Source organism: Sus scrofa, chromosome 9 (genome assembly GCF_000003025.6).
Source record: "Sus scrofa isolate TJ Tabasco breed Duroc chromosome 9, Sscrofa11.1, whole genome shotgun sequence".
Classification (NCBI taxonomy): Eukaryota; Metazoa; Chordata; class Mammalia; order Artiodactyla; family Suidae; genus Sus; species Sus scrofa.
Genome location: NC_010451.4, coordinates 102,002,373 through 102,025,306, shown reverse-complemented (window position 1 = coordinate 102,025,306; position 22,934 = coordinate 102,002,373). Strand labels below are relative to the sequence as shown.

Sequence of the window (22,934 nt, the reverse complement as noted above, 5' to 3'; positions counted from 1 at the left end):
GTCCTCTAAGTCTGTGAGTCTGCTTCTGTTTTGTAAATAAGTTCGTTTGTACTACTTTTTATTATTATTACAAAAATATATATATTTTTGTCTTTTTAATGCCATACCTGTGGTATATGGAAGTTCCCAGGCTAGGGGTGGAATCAGAGGGTTTAGCTGCTGACCTATGCCACAGCCACAAGAGAGCTGCATCCAAACTATGTCTGTGACCTATACCATGGTTCACAGCAATGTTAGATCCTTAACCCACAGAGTGAAGCCTGGGATTGAACCCACGTCCTCATGAATACTAGCTGGATTCATTACAGCTGAGCCACAATGGGAACTCCAATACACTTTTTATATCCCACATGTAAGTGATAAGGAATGATGAATTTTTAATCTCTAAGGGAGGTGTTTGAGGCCTAATCATTTACATTCTGCATTATAGCAAAATATATTTTATTATCAACCAGATAAATCAAGCCAATACTTCCATGAGAAACCAAGTATATTTATAGGGAGAAATGACAGAAAGTTGGCAGCCAAGAGAAGCTAGTTTCTAAAATGAAAGTAGATCTATCATCAAAGAAAGAATTTTGTCTTTTTAATTTAATACCTCGGTTTTGGTATGCTGATGAGAAAAACTGAAGCAGGCATGTAGAATACTATAATTAGAAATAGGACTATTTCATCTTCATCTTATATTTCTGATTTTTAAAAAATTGTTATTTCCCCAATACAGTTTTTTTTTTTTTTCTGCTGTACAGCATGGTCACCCAGTTACACATACATGCATACATTCTATTTTCTCACTTTATCATGTTCCATCATAAATGACCAGACATAGTTCCTAGTGCTACACAGCAGGATCTCATTCCAAAGGCAAGAGTTTGCATCTATTAACCCCAAGTTCCCAATCCACCCCACTCCCTCCCCCTTCCTCTTGGCAACCACAAGTGTATTCTCCAAGTCCATGATTTTCTTTTCTGTGGAAAGGTTGATTTGTGCCCTATATTAGATTCCAGATATAAGTGATATCATATGGTATTTGTCTTTCTCTTTCTGACTGACTTTACTCAGTATGAGAGTCTCTAGTTCCATCCATGTTGCTGCGAATGGCATTATTTTGTTCTTCTTATGGCTGAGTAGTATTCCATTGTATATATGTACCACATCTTCCTAATCCAATTGTCTGTCGATGGGCATTTGGGTTGCTTCCATGTCTTGGCTCTTGTGAATAGTGCTACAATGAACATGCGGGTGCATGTGTCTTTTTTAAGGAAAATTTGTTTGGATGTGTGCCCTAGAGTGGGACTGTTAGGTCATATGGTAGTTCTCTGTAAAGAACAATCTGATTAATGTATCCAAAAGATGTTTGTGGAACAGAGGAATGAAAAGATAGAAAACAATGAGAATTAATGACTCCTTTTTGGGTCTTTAGATCTGGTCTCCTATTTAGAACATTGGGAGGTGTCTTACACGGCAAGCTGAAAACAACTAGCCAAAGTTCCAACGAAGGCTCTTAATTTAAGCTACAATTCCATTCTGAGATGAAAAATCGTTTCATTTCAAAAATCAAAGTTCAAAACTCAGATAGAACACTGTTCAAAAGATGTTTTGTTACACTAATACCTAAAGCAAATAGAGCAGCATTTACTCATAAACTTAGAACTCTTTTTTTTTTGCTTTTTAGGGCCACACCCATGGCATATGGAGGTTCCCAGGCTAGGGGTTAAATCTGAGCTATAGCCACAGCCACAGCAACACAGAATCTGAGCCTCATCTGGGACCTACACCACAGATCACGGCAATGCTAGATCCTTAACCCACTGAGCAAGGCCAGGGATTGAACCCGTGTCCTCATGCGTGCTAGTCGGGTTCATTAACCCCTGAGCCACAATGGGAACTCCCATATACTCAGATTTTAAAATGGTCTTCATTTCTTTTCTATAACTGCAGAATGAATAAGACCCAAGATGCTGCTTATTATCATTTGATACATTTGAATTTTTCTGTAATATTTAATTAATCAGGTTTTAATAAGAGAAAACAAATGGATATTTTTTATCTGTAAGAACCGCACTGAGGTGATAAAAGAACAAAATGTCAGTGTCAAAGCTTTTCCCTCTTTTCTACCAGAATTTCAAACCGCCTGTAAAATGAACTCTCTCCACTAGAAAACATCATCAAAAGACAAGCTGTTATTGTCTTGGTGATGCATATGTCCTTTATCAGTCCTTGCACAAGTTGGAAATAAAGTGATTAGAGATAGTCAGGAAGAAGAAAAACAAACAATTATTATGCTGCAACATTAAATTGAAAATCTCCCCGAGTTATTGGACCAAATCAGTAACTAAATGTCATAGGCAGTGACAAGAGAGATCTCATTTTCTGGCTGTCCTATTTTAGGGGGTTGAGAGCCTCGGTTGTCAGTCAAGCAGCCACAAAGAAAAATTATCTGTCTTTGCAGTAAATGGCTCGGAGTGGCTATGCCACAGGTTCTAGAGGGAAGAAAGAAAGAAAATCATTGCCTAAGTCAATGTGAGTGGTCCCTGGGTGAGTGAAAGAGACAAAAACATTAAGAGAATACTTTTCCATTGCTTCTGGATATCGCTTTCAACCTCTAGGACAAAGTTCTTTATCTTTGACATTGTGAGCACATTTAAAACCAGGGAGTTAAGAAGACTTCCAATGATTGACTTTGAGGGGTAGAAGTGACTCCATGTCATTTTTCTACTTGACTGGCTTGAGACCCAAATGAGACTGTCTTCTCTCCAACAGCCCTTCCTGGAATGGGGCATGAACAACATTGCTTTAGAATAATACAGTAAAATGCAGGAAAGTGGCAAGAGACCATGTCCATTTCCCTTTCTTTCTTTCTTTTTTTCTTTTTACAGCCACACCTGTGGCATATGGAAGTTTGCAAGCTAGGGGTTGAATCGGAGGTGCAGCTCCTGGTCTACACCACGAGCACAGCAATACTGGATCTGGGCTGCATATGCGACATACGCTGTAGCTTTTGGCAGCAACGGATCCTTCATCCACTGAGTGAGGCCAGGGATTGAAGCCACATCTTCAGAGTCACTAGTCAGGTTCTTAACATGCTGATCCACAATGGGAACTGCTCCCCTCCCTTTTTTTAAAAACTCACTAACTCCCAGCATCCTCAACTCATCCTTTGGCTCACATGCAAATGGGTGTACAGAATATGGGTTACTTAATATCTACTCAAGCCAAATAATTAATTTTTAGGTTAAGATTCTGTTATGCCCTTACCAGTCATACTGGAATTCATTACTGTGCTGACTGGGAGAGGGTCTCTGTTGGGGAGGTGGGAGTCATTGATCCTCTCTTCCAGGTGAGAGGGTTTTGACTAGAATAGTCAACTGCTGGCAGAGAGCTGCTCCTGGTCTGCAGACCTATTTATTATCCCTGCACAGTGCTGACCAAGATTGTGTTTAATAATTCTTAAAATTAATTGCCATTGTTTTTAAATATGGAGATTTTACAGAAGTTGGATTTCCAGTTTCTCTTGAAATATTTGGTAATAATCAACTAGAGTTTGGACAATTCGGCTCCCTTGACTGGGTATATAGTTTGCAAGTCGCCACAGCCCCAACTACTTCCTAGCATCTCTTGCAAATTCCTGATGTACTCATTTCCCCACAGAGTGAGGAGCATGCAGGGCTAAAGGGACTTGTTCCAGCCCAAGCCTTGGTTTCTTTTGCACATCATACACTGGGTACCAGGATTCTAGGATGCTGTAACCAAACAGACCTTGCCTGCTTCCAGGGCGTGCCTCGACCTCTTCTCAGGACTATCTCCCAGAAGGGAGAAACAGATGTGCAAGTTTTATCTTGAAGCACGGCAGAGGCAACAGGGTATGTGTGTGGGAGAGCTTGGACATGCATGCTGGAGCATGTAAAGGCATAGTGCACCCTCACAGTGCCTGGCAAGCTGGGGCCCTGCCCATGTTAGGGGCTCACCCGACTGCAGGCATTTGAGTTTGTGCACTCCTGTTTTATGCTCATCAAAGCAGATAACTTATTTAAATGGTGACATGCTCGCAGACAAAGAACAAGGGATTGCATTTAGAACTGACCAGAAGTATAGAAACCAGAAACAGGGAATTTTACTAGCACCTTAAACACTGGCTAAATTTTTCACCCAGCTGCCAAGAAAACTCCCTTTCTCAGCATCTAAATCTTTCTTTTTTTAAAAAAAAATTTTATTCACTTTTTTGTCTGTGCCTGTGGCATGCAGAAGTTCCCAGGACAGGGATCAAACCCAAGCCACAGCAGTGACAGTGCCGAATCCTTAACTGCTAGGCCACCAGGGAACTCCATCAGCATCTAATTCTTGAATTAGACTTTCCCTTAGGTGTTAGAAAGAAATATGCTGATGGCTTTAAGATGGACTCTAACATGTTTTGATTAAGTTATAAAACTTCCTTTCACATCAATTCTAGATTTACACTTTAGGAAATTCCTGAGACATTCTTCTCTCAGTTGAAGAGTATGTATTCAAAATAATGTGTCACTATGCTGAACGTCTCAAAGCTGAGCTACTAAACATATAAATATTTATACTTTCAGTGTCACAATTAAAGCCACTCTTCTACTATCCTTGGGGGGAAAAACAACTAAATATCAGAGCTGGTGGCATGGATAATGCTTCTCTCAAAACTAGTTTAAGGTGCAAGATATGTTCTAAAAGTATCTGGTAAACACAACTGGATACATTACTGGATGTTTTCATCCTTCGTTCCACAATTTCACACTTTTGAGGATCTAGCTTGCCACTGCCTAATTGAAAATCTGCCTTCTATCCTTAGTGTGTACACATTTTTTTATGTTAACATTTGGAGCAGGTTTTTGTGCTATTTTAATTTTTGCCCAATGGAGCTAATCAGTCTGTATCTGTATCTCTTATAATTTTTTTTTAAAGCATCAATAAGAAAACCAGTGCTCAGTGTCTCTGAGGTGAGACAGGACATTAGCAGAAGTTGAGACAAGCATAAGGCTGAAGAGTATAATCTCTATGACCTCCCTTCTTTCCAGTCCTTTCTCTACTATACTGCTCCTCTGTGCAAGAAGGTGGTGACACTGCTCGTCTTCTGTCTCTTCACAATCTGACTGCTCATTCCCCCTTGGCTTTGAACTATCTCATCATGAGCCTGGCTTGCACCTCTCACTTTGCTTAGGAAAGCGGAATAATGATGATAAGAACCCTTAAAATGGCATCTCCACTGTCATATCCATTTGTAGCTATCTCTTCTCACTGTTGGAGAAATGGCAGCTATGAAGAAAAGCTGTCTTCCTGTGCTCGTTTTTAAAATCTGTTCCATCCTATTTCTAGGCATTGACTTATACTATCAAAGTATCCTTTGCTGAACTTAATCGTTTTCAATACTCATGAAGCCTTCAAGGAAGAGTGGGCTGAACTAACTTGGAAATTCTCTTGGTGTGAATGAGCAGTCTGCAGCAGAACATTTTCAAAAATTAAATGTACTTGAAATGCACTTGAAAGCCTAAATGAGTAAAGTTGGTGAGAACTGCAGCAAAGAGCATCTTCACGGAAGTCACATGATCCACGAATTGCAAGAACACATTTTTTTGCAGCAATTGGCGTACACTCCAATAGCTTGGGTTGATTAGAACAAAATTTAATTTGCAATAATCAGCTGGTGGCAAGGGGAGCATGAAATTATGTTGGTGCATTGGTTTTGCACTTTGTAGTGTATTTCCTTGTAAATCAGGTATCTTTTTAATTTATCTTTGGGTTACAGAATATATAGCATGGCAAACTTTTTATTAAAAATCACTCTGGAGGGAGAGAGAGACAGTTAAATGTTAACCAAGCAAACACTGTCTTCCTCCTGGCATCTCACCCAAGGATAAGGCATAATTCAAGGTGTTTTACTTCACTGGGTCAAGTGGTCTGCCATGAATTTCTGAAGATGAATGGCACTTCTTAGCAAAAGCTCCATAGGATACAAGGTACACATCGGTCTCTACTGGTGAGGGCTGACAATCCTTCTGACTTGCCCTTTTAAATGACTGCCCTTGCTCAAAGTCTATTTTCTAGAAGACTCAAATAGAAAAGGATATTTAGTTTAGCTAATAAACCTTATTCTCTTGAGGCATTCATAGCCTGTGATTAGCTGGTGGCCCTTTTATGGACTCAAATGTGTTATGATAATAACACATATGTAAGACTCCTTATGTTAGGGAGTGACATTTGCTAAAGTTGTTCTAATATCTTTGAATTCATTGGACATGGGATCAGTGGTAGAGATGCGGAGGGGGTGCTCAAAATGACATACAGAAAGAAGCAGTGGCTGGGGAGTTAAGAGTTTGTGCATGGTCACTGACTCTCTGCAGACCACTGGGCGAGCTCCTGACCCTCTGGGTCTCCGTTTCCTCATCTATAACATGAGAGTTGATGTTGCTCTTTCTAAGGTCCCTCCTAACTCCAGCTTGATCAGTCTGTAAGAGAAGCAGTCAGGGGCTAAGCAGAGAGGTCAGCAGGCCACTAGGGTAGGGGACAACAGGATATCTTTGGCACTGCCATGCCTGTAATTCACAGGGCAAAACACAGGCAGTTTGGGACTCTATTCCAAATGTTACTGAGAGCTCAGATCATAAAAAAGTGTGGTGCTTGTAACAGATGTATTCCTTACAAATATAAATCTTTTGAGGGGATTAAGATGAAGCGATATAAATTGAATCATATCATGACTCTGAGGAATGACTTTTAAATGTCTTGGTGGGTTCTTTTATGAAACTGAGAAAATGGTTATAAAGGGAATAATTACTTCTACTTTATCTGTTTCATAACTTTGGAGTTATATGAATTGTGTTTTCTCAGAGTGACGTACAGCTATATTTTTCTAAATCAGGTAATCGTTTTATTGTTACCTTTTATCAGGCTCTATAAAGGAAGCTAATTTTCTTTCCTAGTTGCCTTATTATGGTATCAGAATGCTGCGGTTCTTGGTTTGTAAACACAATAAGGAACATTTTCAAAAGCTTTATATTTCAGTACTATAATGTTCTTATAACTAGCATCTACTAAAAAGCAAAGAGCATACACATCTTAAATTACCCCCGGGCTTTCCTAGAAATTTTTCATGACTCTATAGAAAATGTCAGCCCCAAAGACTGCTTGGAAATGCACTACTGGGGTGAAAACCTGATGTTCTGGCCACGGTATATGGGCTCTGAATTGAAAAAACCAGAACAAAACACCGAGAACAGAATCTACACTTCACTTCTTTATTTGTGTTGGACCTGGGCAAGGCTTTCAAAATCATAGCTACATGTAGAATATCTAGGTTGGTTTTTCCCTTCATATAATATAGAAACTGATTTAAAATGTTATCTCAAGTGTCCGGACCATGACTCAGAAAAGCATCTCCCCACCTAAACCCCGACTTACTGCTGGTTTGAGTTACGTACCTCCACATAGCACCTTTCTTCTCACAGTGAGGTTGACCTGCCCGTTCCGGGCTGCATGGTGCATAAGGTCAATGACATAGCGGTGGGTCTTGCCAGCCACTGGAATCCCATCCACATAGACGAGCTCGTCTCCTGGGTGTAGGCGGCCGTCTCTGTCAGCCGAGCCCATGGCGATGACGGCGCCAATCAAAATCTAGAGAAGCGGTGAGAAGGAAAGGACATTTATGTTTCAAACCTTATTTTTCCTGTCTGTCTATCTGTCTGTCTGTCTATCTATCTAGTAACTCAGTGGAAGATTTATTCTCTCACTCTATCCTCTGCCCCAAATTTGAGCATGTACTGAAAACTGAAAAATGAGAGGCTGGATTTGCAGCAACATGGATGCAACTAGAGATTACCATGCTAAGTGAAGTAAGTCAAAAAGAAAAAGAACAGGAGTTCCCGTCGTGGCTCAGTGGTTAACGAATCCGACTAGGAACCATGAGATTGCAGGTTCGATCCCTGGCCTCGCTCAGTGGGTTAAGGATCTGGCGTTGCCGTGAGCTCTGGTATAGGTCACAAATGAAGCTCAGATTCTGTGTTGCTGTGGCTGTGGTGTAGGCCGGTGGCTACAGCTCCGATTAGACCCCTAGCCTGGGAATCTCCATGTGCCGCAGGAGTAGCCCTAGAAAAGGCAAAAAAAAAAAAAAAAAAAGAAAGAAAGAGAAAGAGCAAATACCATATGATATCATTTATATGTAGAATCTCAAATATGGCACAAATGAACCTATTTATAAAACAGAGACAGACTAACAGACATAGAGAACAGACTTGTGGTTGCCAAGGGGGAAGGAGGAGGGAGTGGGATGGATGGGGAGTTTGGGGTTAGTAGATGCAAACTACCACATTTAGAATGGATCAACAACAAGGTCCTACTGGATAGCACAGGGAATCATATCCAATCTCCTGGAATATAGACCATGAAGGAAAAGAATATAAAAGAGGATATAAACATATATATAACTGAGTCACTTTGCTGTATAACAGAAATTGGCACAACATTGTAAATCAACTATACTTTAATAAAAATTAAGTAAGAAAAATGAGAGGCTGATAGGATGCCCTTCTAACTTTTCCAAGTTGCTACCCTTCTTAGAGAAATAAATGTTCTGAACTCGCTGCTGAAGTTCAAAACATGGCCATAAAGTTTGGGGGACACTTGTTAAGTGTGCTAAATTATCACCTTTAACCCCAAATAATCTGATGCTATTGGCCATGGTATATGCGCTCTGAACTGAAAACAAACAAACAAACAAAACACTGAGAACGGAATCCACACTCCACTTCTGTATTTGTGTTTGGCTTGGGCAAGGCTTTTTAACCTCTGTGAGCCTCAATCTCTTCACCTGCAAAACGGGGAAATAAAATAATAGGACCTGCTTTATGGAATTGTTGGGAGAAATGAAGGAAATGATGCATGGGAAGCATTAACTCAGCTCAGGGCACAGAGGTGGTGCTCCAAAAATGTCAGGGGGAAACCAGCTGCTGTATATTATTAAGTTCCGAGAAAGGTTCAAAGGGTTTTTGATTTTTGATTTTGCTTTGAAAAGCTGGCAGTAAAGAGAAAAACAAAATAAGGCAAAACTCATGGTTGGCTTTCCTGGTCAGTTGACCTACTTAAAAAACTCAGTCAAATATCCAAATTTTCGCTCCATTCCTTTGAATACTTTCTTAGAGCATGTCCTCCACACAAAGGATGTCCCTAGTTCTGCCTGTCCTCTGCAATACTTCTGCTGTTTAGGTGGTTACTATACCAGGAAACATGGAGGAACACATCAGGTATAATAAGTCCTTGAACCAAGGACTGTGATGAAAGGCATAAAGCAAGGTTTCCCACTTCCCATTAGAAACACTCAATTAGTGTCCAATTAGGCATTTTTCCTTTCTTGGAGGAAAGACAATAGCATTACATATTTTATTTTTGCTGTTTAATCTATAAACAATTTTTTCAACTCATAGACAACAGAGTTCAAAAGAATAGCTTTTTTTTTTTTTTTTTTTTTTTTTTTTGCCACAGCATCTCAAGGCAGTGGTTACCATTGTCGGGAGACATGTTTCTGCAATATTTTCTTAGCCTCTTTGCTTCTATTTTCTATGCTGAAAACTCCATCTTGTCCTGCTTTGTTTACCCCATCTTCCCGCTTGAAAAACAGTCACAGTGCTGTAAATGACTTAAGCTTAAGAACAAAGACCTAAAGGCCTAAGTTATTCATATGGTCAGCTGAATGGAGACATAATGTGTTGGTCTAGGCATCCAGGACCTGTGCAGATAGGCACTCTGTTTGCACAGCATGATTTGTCCTCTAAAGAATAAGAGGAAGATGAGCCTCATGGCTCCAAGGGGTTTATGAGGGGTTCTTAGCAGGATATGCATTAGCAAGGAGAACTGAGTTGCAAACCTAGGCACACCGGGTTGCTGCAGATAGGCACGCTGTCTGCAGAAGCACAGTGGTGATTCTCTAGATGCTATGCATGGATAGTTGACACCAAGCTTCCTCAATGCTAATGATTATTAAATGACTAAAGGTCAGAATAAAAGCTTAACCAGCTACCAGCTATGTGTCTTTTAAAATAATAAAAAAACCTCCTATATTCTGCACCTATAGCCCCCTCCTCACTTGATGTAATCCTAAAAAGCACAATAAAAGCAGTGTGGTTTCTTGAGGCCGCGCTCTTGGTCCCTGAGATCTTGAGTCCTCTGGTTCCCACCTTTAATTAAGATAAATGCCTCTGTATCTTGTTTTATCTTAACCTTTTCCTTAAGTTTCACAGCACCCATTCTTCAGCCCTCACCTGCTGAGCTGGCCTCGGCATACCATTAGTCTGATAATAGTCTAGGTTGGATTGTAAGCCTTTATAAAATGATCCCTTGCTCACAGATTGATTTCTTTCAGTCACTAATTACTTTCAAATCTCAGATCTGTGGATTCTAGCTAAGCTGCAGAGCTGCTCCACAGTGACCTGCAGCCTTGCATGTCTTCACGTCTGGCAGCAGACAATTCCTTCTTACTTGCTCATGCTGCTCAGTGTGGCTCATCAACAGAGTGACCAGGCCTTCTCAGGTATATGCAAAATTGTGGTCTGAAGAGTCCCCCCCCCCATCCCAGGACTTTATAGCCTTAGGCCACTGAATAACTAACTCTCTTTATTCTCAGGAATGAATTCTCCACCACAACAGCTGTGTTTTCCCTGTGCCTGGGGGGTAGGGTGGGGTGGGGAGTAGGTTTGCTTCCATGTTGAATATTGGTGCTGTGATGACTGATTCACTATTGTTCTCACAGGAAACACACCTTCTGCCTTGGATTGGCTGGGCTGTGCCCATTTGCTATCGTCCAGCAGTCAGGCACACTTCTGATAGTCTCCATTTTCCCTTATTGTCATGCCAACCTGAATTTATGAGTTTCCTTCTAAAGATGTTCCAATCTTTTCTTCAAAAGACTCAACCCATTAAGGAGCCCTTCAAAGATTTAGTAAGTGCTTTGTGCAAAAGCCAGTTAAAATGAATGTTTATATTTCTCCACTGCCCCATGAAAATCTGCAATTGGCTGGGTGAGCCCAAAGAAAATGCCTCAACCCTTAGATTTCCTATATGCTTCAGTGGGAGAGTGTATAGCTAGTTATAGAGAAAAAAAACCGCTAGTGAACGTCTTAGCTGGGTAATTACCAAATTTAAGTTACAGTTCTGATTCTAACTGATGAAAACGAACTAAAAAATAGGTTAGAACTGAGAGAGCTACTGCTGAAATTGGGCCCTCCACAAAAATATTAAAGGTGCCATTTCACTCAGGAAAATTCTCCTTCCTCTCTTGCTATAGGAAAACAGCAGAGATAAACTCCTGAAGTTACCTTCTGTGTTACCAGTTTAATATCATCCATTAAAAGAAGAGTCTCAGTAAAACATTTGTTTTTCTATTATGTAACTATGATATGAAGTACTCTCCCTCACTAATTAATTCATCTATCCAACAAATAGCCACTGAGTCCAAGGATACTTCTAGGTGCTAGGAATCCATCAGTGAACAATAAACAAAACTCCCTGTCCTATAGAGTCATTCTTGTAGTCAGACAGTAATAAATGTAAAAATTATGGGAGCTCCCATCATGGCTCAGTGGAAATGAATCTGACTAGTATCCATGAGGATGCAGGTTCAATCCCTGGCCTTGCTCAGTGGGTTAAAGATTCAGCATTGCTGTGAGCTGTTGTGTAGGTTACAGACTCAGCTCGGATCCCAAGTTGCTATGGCTGTGGTGTAGGCCAGCAGCTACAGGTCTGATTCCACCCCTAGCCTGGGAACCTCCGTATACTGCAGCTGCGACCCTAAAAAGATCAAAATAAAAAAAAAAAAAGTAAAAATTATGTTGTAGCCAGCAGGCATGTACAATAAAAAGACATAGAGCAAGGTGGGGTGCTGGGTAGGTGGATGTCAGCTATGTGGCCAAGGTGGTTGGGCAGGTTGGAGCAGGCCTTATGGAGAAGCTGATATGTGAGCAAAGACTGAAGTTCCCTGGACACATCTTGAAGCTTTAGTCTTCAAACTTTAGTTTGTTCTATCAAATCTTACATATTTTTTTCTAAATAGTGTATTCAATATAATTTTGTATGGTATTATATGTATACACACACACACACACACATATATTATTGTGTAATTACATTGTATAATCCACCTTCTACCTTGTTTCAAAAAAGGTTGCTATAGTTATGAAACAAACCAAAGTTGAGCTGAGCATGGTGAACTGGAAGAGGTATCACAGCTGCCTGCCCAGAGCTACATACATGCGTTACACTTGCTCCTTCCTTTAGGAACTGCTGCCTTTGCCAGGAAGAAGCTGGCCACATGCAGTCACTGCTTCTGGCTCTCACGCTGCAGTTGTTCCTTAGCCTTTGGCCAATTTATACCTTTGTGCCTTGTATTTCACTGGTGACAAAAGCTGGCCCTGTGTGTCCCTCTATTCAGGTGGAGCAAAAAAAAAAAAATAACCTACAAGTTTTGTTTCCTCTTTAATTCAAATATGCTTTGTACACTTGACACATTTGATTAGTTTATTTCCTATCTGCCATTGCACTGCAGGGACTAGATAATCTATGATTCCTTCTTGCATTGTAACTCACATTGGCTTCCACCTTATGCTCTCCTAAGCTCTTAAAAACATGCCTCAGGATATCTGATCCTTTAAGTCAGTGGTTCTCAAACTTTAGGTGTGCATGAATCATTCTGTGAGTTTGTGAAAAAAGAATTCTGCATTATGTGGAGAGTGATGAGTGATTCTATAGCCCTGGGGTGGAACCTGAGATTCTGCATGTTTAACAAGCTCCCAGGAGGGGTGCTGGGTGCTTTGGTCTGTAGATTTAACACACTTTGAGTAGCCAGGTTCTGAGTATTCTCACTTGGTCCAATGGCCACACAATCCATGGTCTCACTGGTCACATTCCAAGTCTCGGAGGGACTTGTCCTCTGGTACCTGGGCTGAGGTCCCTGCCCCTTCACACTGGCCACTTTCCAGGTCTGCCGAGTGCATGGTCTGGGCTCCCTGACATATCAGGCTACTTTCCATCTGGTCTTGCTGACCCCTGGCTACCACGGCCAGTGAGACTTGCCAGTCAACACTCATTGCCTCCCTCTGTCCTCACTGGATCCTTCAACCTCTGAGGACCCTTTAGCCCCACTCATGAGTTTTCTCATTGCTTTTAGAGGGGTTCTTTATCCTGCCTCTATTACTTTGGCCCTGAAGGAAAGCTCTGCGGCAAAAAAACAGATCAAGAAAGACCTCTTACCCCAAACTACTGACTAGCATCCCTTTTCAGCTACATTCTCTAAAAAGCAAAGGAATCAAACCTCCACAACTCTATCTTATAGGCTGTGAGGGGACAGAACAAAGTGAAGTATTTAATATGAAATAACAGCAATTCACATTCACAGCAATTCAAGAGGCTGATATCCTAGTAAGCCAAGGGAAAAAACTAACAGAAGAAAGAGAAAAAAAAACAAATAAGAAACAAAGCCAAGATCGCCTTTGCAGTCCTTTTAAATCCTATAATTCTTTCCCACACTACCTAATGTCAGTTTAACCCCAGCAGATCTGATCTGCAATAAATATAGCTCATGGCAACCTGACAAGGTGGCAAGCAGACTTCAGACTCTTGCCTTTTGAAACTCCTCCGCAAGTTTGCCCCAGACTCGAGTGCCAAGGCCTATGTCTATCAACACCTCTCTTCTTCTATGAACGGTTTTTCTCCACACAGCTCTTTCTTTACTGCAGTGTTTTCCAAACCTTTCCATCTTGATGCCTTCCCGTCTCTTTTCAGATCACAGCTGGAAATCCCATTTTCATTCCTTTGTGGCAATTTTTTTATTTCTTTCTATTTCTATTGTTATTTAACTGTGAAAAATATTGCCTTTTGCAGGAAAAATGCCCATATGCTTTGTCTGAGCTGGGGTCCTGCTCTTCATTATTTGCCAAAAGCCGTGCTGTCGTGTTTAATGTACACCCTGAGATGTCAATACCATTTTGTCTACATGGAGGCAGAAACCTGTTTGATGTAATTTAGGAGACCTCCTGTGGTTGGGGACCAAGTCACCTCACGTGCCTCTCCTTTTGTAGCATATCAGTCATTAAATGAGGCTAGAGCATTTTGTTTGTATATTATCTGTGGACTCAGAGTGGAAGGAAGCAGGATGGAAAGGCAAATGGGAGACCTCTATGGTAAACTCACTCTTTCTGACATGGTCTTTTGGAGGTGCAACATTCTGGTTTTTAAGACATTATATTCTTGTTTTGCATGCTTTAGGGAGATTTCAGCTTCTACTTTATGGTTTAACCATCAAAATTGTAACTTGCAGCCGGAGTGTTTCTTAAATCATTCATATGAAAGAATAAACCAGAATAAATCTAAATAAATACAATGAGGATAAACAGTAAAACATGTAATCTGAGAGGCTTATCATAAAAACTGGATGCCTGCCCACTGGAGGGGAGAATAGACTCTGCAGTGCAAAGCCAAAAGTTCAGAAGAGCTGGGAACCAGGGAACCTATGTGCTGACTGGCAGAAAGCTATCCTGAGGCTGAGTGGTGCCCATGGCTGCATTCACACACTTGAGCTTCATTTTGAGCAATATGTGTTTAATGTGGGTAACAATTCTCTTGCTTCTATGTTCAGTTAGGCCCAAGTTCAGCTAGACTTTTCCTCTCTTTCTTTTTTCTTTCTTTCTTTCTTTCTTTTTTTTAAATCAGCCACACACAGGGCATATGGGAGCTTCCAGGCCAGGAAGCTAAGCCGAGCCACATCAGTGACCTGTGCCACAGCTGAAGTAATGCTGGGTCCTTAACCCACTGTGACACAGTGAGGACTCTGACTTCCTTTCCTGAGCTAGCTGGTGCTATACTCTTCCTATGTCTCAATCATACAATTCCCTCTACCTCTGAAGAGGGGGGGACGTGAAGAGAATATGCAACTATGAATGTGCTGCTAGATTATTCATAAAGTGGGAAAAGTATGAGCCTACGGAAGTGAGGGGAGTCTGGCAAAGTAAGAATTTTATATTTCAAAGACTGGACTGAAGTCAGCATTATGGGAAGATTGGAACTTTGGTGTTTCCCCTTACATTTATTTTACAAGCTTAATCTTTTACTTGTATTTATATGTAAGAAAAGAGACCTGATCCTATTTCTGTGCTCAGGAACCATAAAAACCACGATCTGGTCCTGGCTTGAAGAATCCTTTGGCACAAAATATTCATCTTTCCAATTTCTTTCACGTAAATCCTCTGGGATGAGAGTCTCAAAGGCAGCAAACACAATAAATAGCATAGGCATTAGGCACTTTGAGGAACTGTAACCAAGCTCAGGCTAAAAGGAACCACTGCTTGGTTTCAGCCAGCTGTTGTCATTTAGTAAGGCAAGCTCCACGTGGCTAGAGGTATTTTTCAAGAGAAGATGGGACTCGGAGGTGGTAAAAATGTGAAACTACCTGGTGTGCAGCAACAGGTAGTTGGGGAGCTAACAAAGCATGCTGTAAGGCTCCTAGGTGTGCTCTGCTAGAATCAGGCCACTTAATTCTACAGAGCCTGTAGAACTAGAGGCCTCAAAATAGGTACACTCTGGATCACTTTTTTTTTTGCTCTGAGAAGCTCATTCAACAGTTTTGGCTTGGGGAAGAGGACTCTCTTCAATTTTACTTAACAAATATTTATTGTGCCAGGCTCTGTGCTGCCTTGGAAGACACAAACACCAGCAAAACATGACCCTTGCTTCAAGAAACTCCCAGATTGGTGAGGGTTTTTTAAAAAGCATGTTAATCAGTGCATTCTGGAATAAATAGGGGAAGACCCCTTCAAGTGTTAAGTTTGAGGCATTACGTTAGTAAAAGTGCAATGGATTCTGGTAGATTTACCTGAAATATCCTACAAAAGTTTCAGCTTATAGTGGCCCAGTATCTCATAAAATGTTATGAAGATCACCTTAAATTGTCATTTATTTTATTTGGATACAGTTTTGTTTTCATTCTTTCATTTGGTGTCTTTTAAACATACGGCTGTGTAATAAAGATTTACAAATAAAGAATTTGGCCTCAGCCCACAGAGTGTTCTAGCCTTTCTTAAAAGGTAATCTCTGTACCTTTGGTAGAAGAGTGTCTTTGTGGTCCATAGTAAGCCCTTTGGGCCATACTGAGAACCTGTACCCTCACCCTTGGAGTCCAAGCTCAGCCTCCCAGAGTTTTCCATAGTCAGGGCCTCATTAACCATCTGGTCCAACTTAACTCAAATGATGGAGGCAGCCTCTCAGGTTCCTGTCAATTTCTCATTCATCTGCAAGAATACCTCTCCTAGGAAGGAGCTCATTCTCTCCCTAAGGCAATCTACTTCACTTTGGACAGTTTTAATTTTTACAGATTCCTCGAACTTATAGGTTAATTTTTTTTTTTTTTTCTCCTGAAGATGTCTGCCTGTCTGTGGTTCCAGTTTTATCTTCTGGGACAATCTATCAATAAGAGAGATGATGATGGTAAACATTTACTCAACCTCTAATGTGATCCAGGGCTTTATCTATGTAACCATCTTTAATTCTTAAAGCAACTCAATGAGAGAAGACTAGTCTTATCTTCATCTTGCAGTTGAGAACACTGAGGCTTACAGCATTGGTCTCTTGCCTGAACTAGGTTGGGGTATGGCACCTGGGTTGGTTCGGTGTGCCATTTATTCAAACCTTTTATGAACGTAACTTAGCCACACTGTATACTATTTAAGACACATCTTTTACAATGAATATGCTGTGACTGATATTTTAATACATGCTCATTGTCTAACTTTGTTTTCTGTATGTTAACTAATACTGTTATTTTATGCTTTAACCCTGATGTATAATAATTTATAAAATTTCTCCACAGCCCTTCCCAAATTCCTAATATTGTGCCAGTTGATGCTGACTTCATGAACATCCTCTCACGGTGATCCCCAAATTTAGATATGACTGAGATTCTGCCTTGAACTTGGTGTCACTTCTGTTGATCCCTGCGTTTTCCCTCTCCTGTAGTTTGGGTTGAAAACATACACAATTCTGCTGTTCCAAGTCATCTCCTCCCATATATCTTCTGTCATACTGCATGTTTATCTGTGAGATGCTGCCCAGAGAGACCAGGGATCCAATACAATTAAATAATCAAAATATCCAAGAAGAATCCAATCCATTCTAAGAAAGAGCAATGTCCCTCTCTTAATGAAATGTATCTCGATTTACAAGGATGTGTTGGCATGGAAACAACGGTATGTTTTGAAAACTTAAAGAGCAAGGAAAAAAACAAACCTCAAAAAATTTTATGTGAATCCTAAAAGATTTCCTTTCAGATATCATACTGAATGTTTCCCCTCGCTACACACATGCAGTATAACCCAAAGGGTGGAAATAAAGAGGATTCAACTCACAGGCTGTCCAGGCTCATCTCCCCCGAGAATCCTGAAGCCGAATCCAGACTCCATCCTGCGAAGGTGAACATCCAGCTCCTTATAATCTGGACCTGGCATAAAAGAGATCCCATTGAGTAATGAATACGGCCTCCTCCCCATCCCCTGAGGAACTGAACACACCAATGATAAGTTAATTTTGTGGATGTGATTAATGGCAGTGCTGTTAGAGTTGGTGAAGAGCACAGAGGGAAAAAAATGGTAACAAAAAAAGAGGCATTCCAAAATCAGGTAGTCCCTGGATTAACAGGGATCAGCCAAGGGTATTAACTAGGGTATCACCACAGGGGGAAAGAGCACATGAATTTTCTGAGTGAAAAAGTCGATGTCTCTGTAATTCTTTCTTTTTCTGAAAGCATTGAGATTGCCCTCAAGAAGATTGGCCGTCACTTTGGGGGTATTACTCTGACTAGAAGGATTGTTTTAGAAGTATGAGAGACCATATGGCAACACACCAAAATAAATAGAAGAGGAATACTTTTCTGCTGTCAGCGGAAAGAACAGAAAGGCACTTAAGCTGGGAAATTCTACCCGGATGTCATTTTTTTTTTCAACCCTAGAATAAATAAACTAAAACCATAAGAAATATTTTGGCTTTTTAAGGAGACTATGATTTAAGCTTACCCCTGCTCCTGACCCAGTGAACCTTACTCGGGGCAAATGTCTCAATCATGACTGGGTTGGACAAACTATTGAGGCCACTGTTAGGATATCAATCAATGACGAGCAGCACTGGGGGATACTTATTAAGGCCATCCTTTGCTTAAGAAGTATTTAGTGATCTTCGGGCCTTGATGTCAGTTCCAAGTATCAGAGCTGACAGAAGCAAGAATTAAGTTAAATTCTCCCTGCTTAAATAGGATGATTTTGGAAACCAGGATGGGATTTGAGAGAGAATCCTCCTGGGACAGCAAGCTACGACTGAGCCATTTGGATAGACAGTAATAGTCACAGATGAGAGAGAGAGACTCAATAAATGATGCCTAGTGAATCTTTTCTAGGCTCTACAGTAAGTGCAGCTGCTGAAGCCATACATTAAACAAAGCACAATGATAAAGGGCTTGCCTTGGTGCCCTCCAACTTAGGCTGTGCATTTCCGGGGAAATAGGAAAGACAAGTCATTCAGTTCTGAAATGTAGGTATAAGCTGTTTGTGTCTCATGCTCTCAAGAAAAAACAAAACAAAACTGAATCTGGCACACAGGTACATATGTATATATGTACCTATCATCCAAGACTCTATGACTTTCATGACATTTATAGCCAGATGCTGATATTACCAAAATCTTTTCCATTCAATGGCGAATATAAAACTCAAAGAAGAAAAACCAATTGGATCTCCACATCCATTAGTCATCCCATTGGAACTGAATAATCATTCCTATTTTGAAGATAAGACAACCTAGAAGAATTCAATTCTGATTAGAGTTGAGTGATAAAAGGAAAATGAAAACTCTGCCTACACTCTATGAGTCTTGGGTAACTTTTGGACTCAGTTTATCTGGAGGTCTACAATGTCATACATGAAACCACATATTGGGGTGTGCTAAGCCTTTGGGAATCTGGAGACACATGGAGTAGCCCTACAAAATCATGGCAGATGCCTGTACTCCTCCCAAGGGAGGCAGAAAGTCGAGGGGAGATGGGAGGATGATAGGTAATGCCCAGTCACTGTTCAAACCCCTAAAGCTCAGTTATGACTGCTCACAGCAATCTCTTCTCTAGATTACTTCAGTCTTAGAGGACTCTACATCTGTTATATGATGTATACATATAAATCACAAAGAGAGCATGACATATCTTTGACACTTAAAATGATAGAGCTAGTATATGTTTAACCAGAACCTTTCATCTACTTGTAGATTTTCTCATTTTTGCATCACTGCTGAATATGGTTTAAGTGCTAAATTGTTCCTCCCGCGACTTCAGCACCAATCCATATTGCATGAGGAGCTCTAAGAGGAGTTTACTCTGTGATCCATTTTATTTGCTAAGTAAAACTTTCCCCCAAGGAAACAATGCAATTATAACAATCCCAGTAACAGAATATTGAGATGTGCCAAAGTACAAAGGAGTTGTTTTGTGTCAGAAAATGTTGTGATTCCTGGGGGGAACGGAAAACTTTTTCTTTAATGAATAACTCAGGACTCCTTTTTATTTAGGAAAAAATATAGATGTTTGGTGGTTAATTTTATTTAACTCCAAAGAACTCTGAAGATATGAACAGGGCATATATCTTCCTCCCTTTATGCATCTTTTGGGTGCATTTTGGTGACATTCTGATCTCCTGACTATTGCTCTGACTACTCTGATTTCAAATATAGGGTGATATATGCCAACCATGTTTCACTTTCCATTCTTTCAGAACGAGATGGCCAGCTTCATGGTTTATGAGCAAGTAGGGAGAGGCAAAGAGAGACCCATTAGAGAAATGTGCCTACAGATGTAACTTATTTTTTATTTATTTGTTAATTTTGAACACAGACTCAGAGGCTGCAAGGTATGGAAATATTTAGGGAAATAGTCAACTGGAAAAAAAAGTTTAAATGATAGGGCCTTAAGGCAACAGCATTTTTGTTGTTGTTGTTGTTGTAACCATGTAAGGAAAATAACAGCTTTTACAAAGATAATTTTTCTTTTGAATCTCCTCTCCCCTCCCCTTTTGGGCCTAGCTTTACCAAATAAGTAAAATTATATGTGCAAAGGTAGAAACATTACTCTTTTTCCACCCTGTTTTGTTAGTTCTCTTGAAAGACTATGATGTTTCTGACATTCTCCTTTAGTTGCTCTTCTGGCCTGACAACACGTTGAAAATGATTATATCGTAACAGAAATATAGACCAATGGAACAGGATAGAAAGCCCAGATATAAAGCCAAGTACCTATGGTCAACTAATCCATGACAAAGGAAGACAGAACATAAAGTGGAAGAAAGATAGCCTCTTCAATAAATGGTGCTGGGAAAACTGGAAAGCTACATGTAAAAGAATGAAAGTAGAAAACTATCTCTACATGTAAAAGAATGAAGGTAGAAAACTATCTAACACCGTTTACAAAAATAAGCTTGAAATAGATTAAAGTCCTAAAAATAAGGCCAGACACTATAAAACTCCTAGAAGAAAACATAGGCAGAATGTTCTTTGACATAAATCACAGTAACCTCTTGTTTGATCCACCTCCTAGAATAATGACAATAAAGATACAAATAAACTAATGGGACCTAATCAAACTCAAAACTTTTGCACAGCAAAGGAAATCATTAAAAAAAAAAAAAAAAGACAACCGACAGAATGGGAGAGTATCTTTGCCAATGATGCAACAGACAAGGGCCCAATCTCCAAAATACAAAAACAACCCATGCAACTCAACAACAATAAAAAAACCCAACTGAAAAATGTGCAGAAGACCTAAACAGACATTTCTCTCAAGAAGACATACGAATGGCCAACAGGCATATGAAAAAATGCTCAATATCAACTAATTATTAGAGAAATGCAAATCAAAACTGCAGTGAAGTACCACCTTACACCAGTCAGAATGGCCATCATTAACAAGTCAACAAATAAATGCTTGAGAGGGTGTGGAGAAAAAGGTACCCTCCTCCACTGTTGCTGGGAATGTAAATTGGTACAACTACTATGGAAAACAGTATGGAGGTACCTCAGGAAACTAAATATAGAGCTACCATGTGATCCAGCAATTCCACTTTTGGGCATCTATCTGGACAAAACTTTCAGCAAAAAAGATACATGCACCCCTATGTTCATAGCAGCCCTATTCACAACAGCCAAGACAAGGAAACAACCTGAATGTCCATCAACAGATGAATGGATTAAGAAGATGTGATACATATCACAAAAAGGACAAACTAATGCCATTTGTAGCAACATGGAGGATCTAGAGACTCTCATACTAAGTGAAGTAATCCATAAAAAAAAAAAAGACAAATATCATATGATATCACTAATTCGTGGAATCTAAAATATGGAACAGATAATCCTATATAAAACAAACAAAATATAGAAACAGAGCACGGACAATAAAAGCAGACTTGGGGTTTCCAAGGGGGAAAGGGGAGGGAGTGGGATAGATGGGCATTGTGGGGTTTTTTTGGATGCAAACTATTATATTTGGAATGGATGAGCAATGGGATCCTACTGTACAGCACAGGGAAATGTGTGTGATTAGGTCACTTTGCTGTACAACAGAACTTGACAAAACATTGTAAATCAACTATACTTTAATATTAATAAATTTTTTTTTTGTCTTTTTGCTATTTCTTGGGCCGCTTCCGCGGCATATGGAGGTTCCCAGGCTAGGGGTCTAATCGGAGCTGTAGACACTGGTCTACGCCAGAGCCACAGCAACGCGGGATCCGAGCTGCGTCTGCAACCTACACCACAGCTCACGACAACGCCGGATCCTTAACCCACTGAGCAAGGGCAGGGACCGAAACCGCAACCTCATGGTACCTAGTCGGATTCCTTAACCACTACGCCACGACGGGAACTCCAATAAAAAATTTTAAAAATGATTGTATCGTGCTTTATCTCTTACCCTGTCAGTGCACGAACTTGAGCAAAGAAATTCAAGAATCCCTCTTCACTCCACTGTTACAGAATTAACAATTCTCACCCCACTCTCAAGTTGGTTTGTAAACCATGCACCCCTAAGAGATGAAGGGGTCCAGTGGACATCTAATAGGACCTGAGTCACTCTGGATGTCACTCAATCATGTCCCCACCAACCTTTTTTTTTTTTTTTTCCCTTCTGTATTCTTATTTACTACTTTTGTATTCTTTTATCTTCTTGTTCCTCAGCTTTTTTTGCAGAACTCTCAGGGGTGCTCTCAGGCATTGCTTGGTGCAATTTAAGATGAGGCAGTGGTTGTGAAGAAATGGACTAAGGAGAAGCAAAAGACTCTTTGGATGTTGATGTTCAATGTCCAGTGTTGCTTGTTCCTTAGAAGTTGGGTCCTAGGATCCTCAGGCATTATGAAATGCCTGTAAAGATTCTCATCCTGGATGGGAACACTGTGGCAAGTTACAGGAATGGAATTTACAAATCCTGATTAATCCTGGGGTCCCACTAATATTGAAAAAGCCAATATGTTTAAATGGGCAAACGGTGGCCATATATTGGTATCAGGGCAACCTCTCTCATAATAAAGGAAAGCAGAATTTTAAAAGCTGATTTTTATTTCTAAGACTCTAGGAAGACTTCACATGCTATATCTACTCTTGGTCTACTTTCTGAAAGACATGGCTTTGAGCACAGTTTCAGGGAAAAGGATGGGTACTGAATACAACTGATTAATTTTGTGAATGGATTCGAGCTTCAAAAATGCGAAGGACGGCATTTTTATGGATTAATTTGGCACATGGGATGCTGCTGTAAACATGTCAATTAAACTCTGGTACTTGAATCCCCTTTCATGTTTTAATTAAATATAAGCATCATGGGCTTATTAACACCATTTGGCATGGAGAATGAA

At 40.3% G+C, this 22,934-nt stretch overlaps 1 protein-coding gene across 14 annotated transcripts in view; it reads right to left on the bottom strand.

Moving 5' to 3' along the window:
* The window catches only part of MAGI2 (membrane associated guanylate kinase, WW and PDZ domain containing 2), a 1,324,507-nt gene that overhangs the window by 145,893 nt on the left and 1,155,680 nt on the right, over positions 1–22,934 (bottom strand). For all 14 annotated transcript variants that reach the window (XM_021102528.1, XM_021102530.1, XM_021102529.1 and 11 more), the window contains 2 exons: positions 17,403–17,494; positions 7,443–7,635 (listed from right to left, as the gene is read on the bottom strand). In XM_021102528.1, the coding sequence (XP_020958187.1) occupies positions 7,443–7,635; positions 17,403–17,494 (285 nt within the window). The remainder of the gene's footprint in view (positions 1–7,442; positions 7,636–17,402; positions 17,495–22,934) is intronic.